Here is an 8,572-nt window from a genome sequence, read left to right on the forward strand (position 1 = left end):
TGGATAAAAACTTGGTAATCGCACCTTGAAGTAGAAGAGTGATCAGGCCCGTGGATAAACCACAAGTGACAGACTCTCAGATGAGGTGCTTTGTTGTCACAATAATTATCGCTGATGACGTGGAGTAGATTCACTTGTTATCACGCTCATGGACCTCTCATATGAAGACTGCTCACGTGCCTTCTGCAAGTCAACTGAAATCTCTGCATCAGCAGCCCACGTTTTCCAGCGATGCATAAATGAACACGATTTTCTGCTCATATTTACCCAAAGCTCACTCCGCTTTTTATTAACAGTTACATTGCAGCTCTTACAAATGTCTTCTACTCTGACTGGAGCAGGACCTTTATACTATATTTTGCACATTAGGAGCTGACACTTAACATTATTTTGTCTAAAAGAAATCTTTGAAGCAGTCATATTCTACCTCCCGTTATTGTATTACAAGTGTGGTGTGTGCTACTGGAGTGTAACGTGTATCCAAATCAGAGTTCTTCAGAAGTGATTCTGAATGTAATGTTCTTATATTAAATACTACCTGGCAAAGCCTTCCACTTCACCACAATGGAGTCTGGCTTTAAACCATCTTTTCAGAGGTTGTAAAATGTATTTTGGACACGGGGAACCAAATGGATCTCGCTGTGGTTAATGTGTTTTTGGCACATTTCTACTTTCCATACATAAAGACAACCAGTCATGACTAGGCTTATGTGCAGTCTTATTTTTTTAATATATTTTAAGGTTTTTCACTCCTCAGCTTGTTATTGCAGTCAGAGGCTTCCTAGTCAACAGTCCTTACAAAATAGTCCCTGTGATGCATCAGATTACCTTTTTTTTTTTTAATGGCTTAATTAAAGTTGTTCTAGTTCATGTAAAGCTGAGTAAGTGCCAACTATAAATCTTTGAGCATGAAATAGTCCTGAAGGTACACACACAAGCAGTAAAAGTGATGCAGTGTTCTCTTGTTGACCTCTTTGGGACTGCCCATAGTTTTGGTACCTTGTAACTGACCTGGAACACACATAGACAGAATGAAGTCAGAATTCCTGATTTGTGCTTAAAGTAAACTCGTGAGAGAATCATGAAAGCTCCCACCCCCATTTCTACCAGTGTGGAGGTTTTTTTCCTAAAACACCGTCAGCAGTGTACATGAAGCAGGCATGCAGTTACTGTATACTATAAATTAACACAAATTATTTTTTTGGTTGGCTTTCCTCTTCATATTTTCATGGGAATAGGTGAATGATACACCACGCTATTCAATCTAAAAATGCATATGAATAATCCTAAATGAATTGTGCTAATACAAAAAATGCACTAGAGCATAAAACTATGTAACCAGGTAGTGTAAAAACACAAAACTAATAGTTCATAATAGTATAAAAATTCTCCAGATATCCATATAGAAAGTGACAAAATCATCCTGTTTGTGTAGGATTTTGTCACTTTCTATATGGATGAGAATTTTTATAATATTATGGACTATTAGTTTTTTTACACTACCTGGTTACATTGTTTATGCTCTAGTGCATTTTTAAAAAACTATTAGCACAATTCATATGCATTTTTAGATTGGATTAATAGTGCGGTGTATCATTATTCACCTATTAGCACTGCAGCTTGCCCACTTTAGGATTTATTGTTAGTTCTACTACTAGCGCGGTGTACCACCTTTTTATCCAGTCTCATGGAAATGCCTGACTGTGCTGTACAAACAATGTGTGTATATCTTATTGTGAGCTCCCCCCCGATAGTGTATTGTGCACAAAGGCAGTGATGGTGTTACAATGAGTCACAGGGAGGCGGGGGCTGTTTACAATTTGCCTTCACAATCTGACACTGGTGTTAGGCTGAATTTCCTGTGGAGAAACTTAAAGCCTAATAACGAGTTCTGAAATGTGCAACATATACATCAATGCTGAACCTCTACAATACCACAATAAATGTGAATCATTTACAAAGGTGAAAAAGGAATTTAAACTAATACTTTGCTAAAGCACCTTGTGATTTTATGATGGCATTCAGTCTTTGACACATCTTGCCTTGGGAATCTTTGCTAATGCTTTCTTGCAAAAGCGCTCCATATCTGTCAGATTGTGGGAGCATCGCCTATGCCCAGCCCTCTTCAGATCATCACACAGCTTTTCAATTGGATTCAGATCTAGGCTTTGGTTGGGCCATTCCAAAACTGGTCTTCTGATAAAGTGGAAATATGCTTTGGGTTGTTATGTTAAAGGTGAAATTCATCCTCAGATTTTAAGCAGGTGTCTGAAGATTGACAGATTTGGAACTGTTCATAATCTTTACAACAGCCCCAAAGCATAATGCTGCCACCACCATGCTTCACTGTGGGTGTGGTGTTTCATTGGTAATGCACAGTGTGGTTTGTTTTACCAACCATACTTTTTGGAATTATGACAAAACGTTCAATCTTTGTCTTATCAGACCAGAAAACATTTCCCCCACACATGCTTTTGTCAGACTTAAGTTTTTGCAAAATGTAGCTGACCTTGGATGTTTTTCTTAGTAAGAAAAGGCTCCATCTTGCCACCTATCACACAGGCTGGAGGACTACAGGAGATTGTTATCACATGTAGTACACAACCAGTACTTGTCACAAATGCCTGCAGCTCCTTGAATGTTGGTGTAGGCCTCGGGGCATCCTCCTAGAGCAGTTTTTTTTCTTCTTCAATCTTGGTAATATCACTGTTGCCATTTTCCTCCACTTCTTAATGAATGTTTTCACTGTGTTCTATTGTGACTGTAATGCCTTGGAAACATTTTTTTTTTGTACCTTTCTCCTGATTTATACCTTCCAACAATGCAATTCCTTTGCAGACCATGGTTGTGTTGTAAGAAGCAACTGCATAAATGTCTAAAAAAATCTGACTGAAAGCCCCACATAAAGATCAGCTGTTCTCGAGTCACTTTACTCATGACAGCTGTGTACAGTACAGAGTATTATTTAAGAGAAACAAGCGAGACCGTGCAAAACTCCTCCTGACCAAATGCTCCAATACTTACTAAATAGAAAGATTTCCTATGACCGGCAAAGGCAACATGGAGCCAGCTTTTCGGCCAATCAGGAAGCCGGGTCATGACTCACCTCCCTGCTGTTTAGCTGGCTTGCAAAACAAAAAGTGACCCTTCCACATGCAGCTGTGCACAGATGATATTTTTGGTAGTAAAAGCTTTTTATTGATATTCAACAAGTGCCATTCAGTCCCACCCTTCTGTTCAGACTGGGTGGGACTATATGACAATTGGCAAGTCTCAAAGCTTTTACTACCAGTGAAGTCATCTGTGCCCGGACCGATTCTTTCATTTGGATGTGTTTTTGCCCAACATATTTTCTAGCGATGCACCAATACCATTTTTTTTTTAAGAGCGAGCACAAGTACTGATACTATTCCTCAAGTTCTCACCGATACCAATTAAAGATACTTTTTTCTTTACTGTCATGTGACAGTTTTTCTAAAACTATACAGACTAATTCTAGGACAGTGGTGGAGGGCCAAGGCCTGGCCACAGCTGCAATCTTGGTAGTTCTGGCAGACTCCAAGCTGTAGCGGGACTATATTATATAGCAATGCAGAATGGCAGCTATAGGAGGTCTACAAATTACAGCAATGCAGAATGGCATCAGCTATAGGAGGTCTACAAATCCCAGCAAAATATACAGCAATGCAGAATATGAAGCTACATACTCTGTGTTGCTCATCAGGCTGGTCGGGCTCTGGCAGGTGCAATGTGCGGCTGCACTGGCAATGTAAGACAGCCGGAATGAGGTCCCCTGCAAGCCATTTAAAAATGTAAAGCGCTGTCACTTAGTATTGGGGTATTCGCACAAGTTCTCGTGAAAATGCCCAGTATTGGTGCACCCCTAATATGGAATAATGGAAATTAGGGGTGCACCGATACAAGTATCGGCGGTGATACCGAGTATTTGCACGAGTACTCGTGCAAATACTCTGATACATAAAACGAGTACCTGTGCCGCGTCCACCATCTTCAGGGACCCGAATCCGCCGCACACAGGACCTCCATCACGTCTTCAATGAAGCAAGATGGCCACAACCTCCTCTGTCATCTGCTCCATTCTGACCTCTTCTCCCGCTGATTGGCCGATTGACAGGCTTCCTCACCAGTCAGGAGTGACTGGTGAGGAAGCCTGTCATCATCCAAATCGGCCAATCAGCGGGAGAAGAGGTCAGAATAGAGCAGATGTCACAGCCTAGTCAGCTGCTCCATTCTGATCTCTTCTCCCGCTGATTGGATGATGACAGGCTTCCTCACCAATCAGCGGGAGAAGAAGAGGTCAGAATGGAGCAGATGACTAGGCTGTGACACAGAGTGGCTGAAGCAGACGGAGAAGACGACACAGCAGCTTAGTACTGCCGCACCTCATGGGGCTGGGCACAAAAATGCTGTTTACCGGCATATATTATTTAAAAAAAAAAAGAAAATAACTATGTACTATGTAGGCTAACTAAGGCTTGTATCCCCATAGTGGTCAAAATAGATGTGCACATGTCATGACTGCAGACCAGAACAGTGTGGCACAGCTATATCCAATTCTGCATACCTGGCTTTATATTATAAGACAATGTAGTAATAATATAAAGCCAGTTATACAGAATTGGCTATAGCTGTGCCACACTGTGTTCTGGTCTGCAGTCTGGACATGTGCTCATCTATTTTGACCACTATGGGGATACAAGCCTTAGTTAGCAATGGCATGATACATATTAATTTCATTATTCAATGTCTTTTTTTAAAAGTATCGGTAATTGGTATCGGCGAGTACTTAAAAAAAGCATCGGTACTTGTACTCGGCCCTAAAAAAGTGGTATCGGTGTATCCCTAATGGAAATACATTAAACCGGAACCATACGTTTCACCAAGTATAGGTGCACATCATTGTGCGTAAAGTGCGCTGCAATGCGTGTCAATATGCGTTTTGATCTGTTACAATGGAAAGTTCACCAAAATGCAAAGGTGGGAATGGTTTTTCAGGTTTTTTGTGACTGGATATCTGACGGCATCAATTAGTTTTGCAGCTGATGTACACACATGGATCCGTGCACAAGGAGTATGTTCTTACACACAAGTTACCTTACCAAAGCCGACCCTGAAGTAAAAGGAATGTTCTCAGCATAAAATATAACTGACATAAAAGGAGAGGAGGACAAATGGGTAATAAACATAACCTACTCTACGTACATATGTAACAGAATCCTTTCAATAAAATATCACCTGTATGCATGCATGTGGGCGTCAATATTTTATATTCAGTACCCACCTTGGTGTGAATCCATCTTGGATAAATAATTGCAGCGGTCACCATGGATTTTGCAAGGTTAAATATAAAAATATTTAGGTTTATTTGTAAACATACATCATTCAGATCTGAGCCAATGAGAAATGTTCAAAGTACCAAGCAAAACAAAAAGTGATCCTATTAAATTATACAATACTTTTTATACAAAGAACACTTTAAATAACCAAGTAAAATATGTACAAGTTATAATGTTTTAGAAGATAAATTCACATCTGTTACTTTTTCTTTTCTGTATAAAGCTTTCCGTGGAGTTGATCCTAAGTATCTAGACTAAAATAGCTTTTCTTTAAACCTATTGAGTGCCAGCAAACCAAAGTCTTGCCAGCTTCTGGCATTCATGAGGTTGAAACAAAAATGGAGGAAGGCCACCAATAAAATGCACAGCCTCAAAGCAACGGGCCCTGGAAGCTGTATATTCAAGTTTTGGAGATGAAACATCCAACAGATAGTGGTATATAAAAGGAGAGAATGCGAGTCTAAACGTTTCTCTGACGGATCTCCTGACTAGGAGCTGCACGATTATTAGAGCAATAAGGGATTTTCCTCACATATCTTCGTTGGGTGGAGAAGAAAGCAAGCTCATGAACTGGAATTTCAATGTGTAAAATGACATGGCAGTGTATGAGATGGTCATGTGAAGTGGATTAACCCTTCACATGTAAGGCTAGAAGTCTTGAAGAACAATGAGCAGTGAATATAGAATCCCTGGCCAGCAGGCTCCAGCTCAATGTACAACCTAGGAAAGGAATCCGCTCTTACCACAGTTTTAGAATTGGTTTCTCATCAAAACATTTTCTCTACATGAGGGTAATAGACCCCCCGCTGGCCATGTGATAAAAAGGGGGCTCAGTACAATCCATCTCCTCTTTCTAGTACTGGTATTGTTGGGAATTTTAGGAAAGGCTCATGCTTGTTTACAGAGATGATGCCAAGTGGGGGCCTTGGTAACTGTTCCCTCTAGAGACTGGCACCGTCCAGTAGTCTTCTCTCCTACTAGAAGCCAGTAGCACCATTGTATGGAAAATGCAACTTTGAAATTGGTGGCATTAAAAACCTTCCTAGAGACCACTGAAGTAAAGCTCCAGCCTCATAACCTCTTGCTCCCTCCAACAGTACAACCAACACAGCCCAGCTTTTGATTTGCATGATACCTCATTGTTGGAAGCTTATTCACTAAAGCACTGCAAAATAATGATCCGTCAAGTGCAGTACATTAATCAGATTATTGACTCACTGCAACCAAATGGGTTGGCTGGCCGCTGCGGGTTGCTGCACTCTGCCAATAATCAAAGTCATTCCTGCCAGAGGAACATCTACAGGGAAAATGTTTTCATGAGGGACACCACCTAACATACAATTATTGTGCCGCTAACTCGTTTCATAAAATCACGTGGCTCTAAAGCTGGTAAACACAACTGTACAAGCGACAAAGATCCAGTTTGTTTCTCTCTCTTACAGTCCCATGATACAAGTCATCATTTAAGGCTTGGTGATTTACACAGCAATCCTGGTTCAACTGCACTATAAAATCATCTACAACTGTGGCAGGGCGAATGGTAATGGCAGACTGGAAAAACCAGCTCAGTCCTAATCCTTCCATGATGTATGCTTTGTAAACATGTACAATCTGCTCTACGGAGCTATCACTACATCCAAGAGGAAATTACCCGGGCAAGTGTCAGGAGTATGGGGGGGGGGGAAAGGGCACTGTAATGAATGAAGCAAAAGAAAAAACACTTTGGCTAATGAAAAAATGCTGGAGGCAAACCAAACGCAAGGATCATGTTTCTTGTCCCATGCCAGCAAGTTAAGCCTGCTGTATGACCAAGTCCACCAAAATACATCTATATATTCAGATCTGGGAGTTGCAATAACCTGGCACTCAGAAGGTAGAACACATGCCGATTGTCACACAATCAGGTTGTAGGTAGGCTGGAGACGTGCCTGCTAGAATGGAGGCAGCAGACTACACATCTCTGCAGTAGAAAGGGCCCGTGATTAGTCTGGTCACTGGAGAGCCCATTCATTCCATTGGAGTAGAAACTGATCCTGCAGGTGTCTCAGCTTATAAACTGAGTGGAATGCAACTACATGAGCAGCAGAAGCCCGTCATTGTCTCTCAAGCAATTGTCATACATTTGTGTCCTGTAGAAGAGGCTCCTTGCCTTCACCAGGTGCCGGCGGACTGTGCGGGTGGCTGTGCCCTGCTCCGTGCTTCTTCCAGTTGCCGCTGCGAGCATTCAGGTTGGTGTGCTCTGGGATGAACAAAGCTACGAGCAAAGCTAGCAGCACAGAGCAGGCTCCAAACAGAAAGGGGGGCCCAGGAATGATTGAATTCTACAGACAAAACAGATAAAAGATTCACATTATACTCTTCCTTTCGGCACTTTAGCAAGACTTACTGTATGGGTAGAACAGGAAATTCTTAAATTGTTAAATGTCAAAGAAAATACAATTATCCTATAGAGTACAAATGTAAACAGTCAATACCAAATCCCAACACACAACAGAGACATGATCACTGGAGAATGTTCAATCCGCTGGTACCTCATCTTATAGCAGAACTAAACCACCAGCCCAAATGAAACACTGAGCCCCTAGGACAGTGATGGCGAACCTTTTTGAACCCGAGTGCCCAAACTGCGACGCAAAATCAATTTACCTGAAAATAAGTTTAGTACTGTATTGCAGTTCGGGCGCTCGGTTTTAAGAAACGTTCAACATCACTGCCTTAGGCCCCAATTCACACCAAGCGACATACCTTACAAGCGGGGCCGGGATAGTGCGACTGTTCAGGCGACGTTCCAGCAAAGATCGCGCGACCTTCACCGGCGGGCTGCATTAAAAAATAGAACAATCGTGCGACATGGGAGGGGGGGGGGAGAGGGTCCTGCTGAAGTGACAGTGACGGGCAACATGGAGCTGTACATTAGAACAGCTCCATTGAATAACATTGGCCGGCGACTTCTCGCGATAATGCGCGAAATAGCGGCATTTTCCGCACAGTGTGAATGGGGCCTTAGGCAAAATAGAGAAAACGCGCATATTCAAACATTTATACACTTAATAAAACACATACATACGTAACGAAACACACACATCACACACACTTATTAAAACACACACAGAACTACTAATAAAAATGAATAAATAAAACATTGCCCCCTCTCCTGCTTACCTGTTGTGCAGGGAGGTGGGCTGCATCCCTGGGGTCTCTCATGGTGGTGGGGG

General features: G+C 41.8%; 1 protein-coding gene across 1 annotated transcript in view; it reads right to left on the bottom strand.

Annotated features, from left to right (window-relative positions):
• Positions 1–6,785: 6,785 nt before the first annotated feature.
• MFSD14A (major facilitator superfamily domain containing 14A) overlaps positions 6,786–8,572 on the bottom strand; it is a 52,721-nt gene continuing 50,934 nt past the window's right edge. The window contains exon 13 of the mRNA XM_018561959.1: positions 6,786–7,678. Coding sequence (XP_018417461.1) covers positions 7,472–7,678 — 207 coding nt within the window. The 3' untranslated portion in view covers positions 6,786–7,471. The remainder of the gene's footprint in view (positions 7,679–8,572) is intronic.

This window comes from Nanorana parkeri, unplaced genomic scaffold (assembly GCF_000935625.1).
Source record: "Nanorana parkeri isolate BGI_ZX_2015 unplaced genomic scaffold, ASM93562v1 scaffold553, whole genome shotgun sequence".
Classification (NCBI taxonomy): domain Eukaryota; kingdom Metazoa; phylum Chordata; class Amphibia; order Anura; family Dicroglossidae; genus Nanorana; species Nanorana parkeri.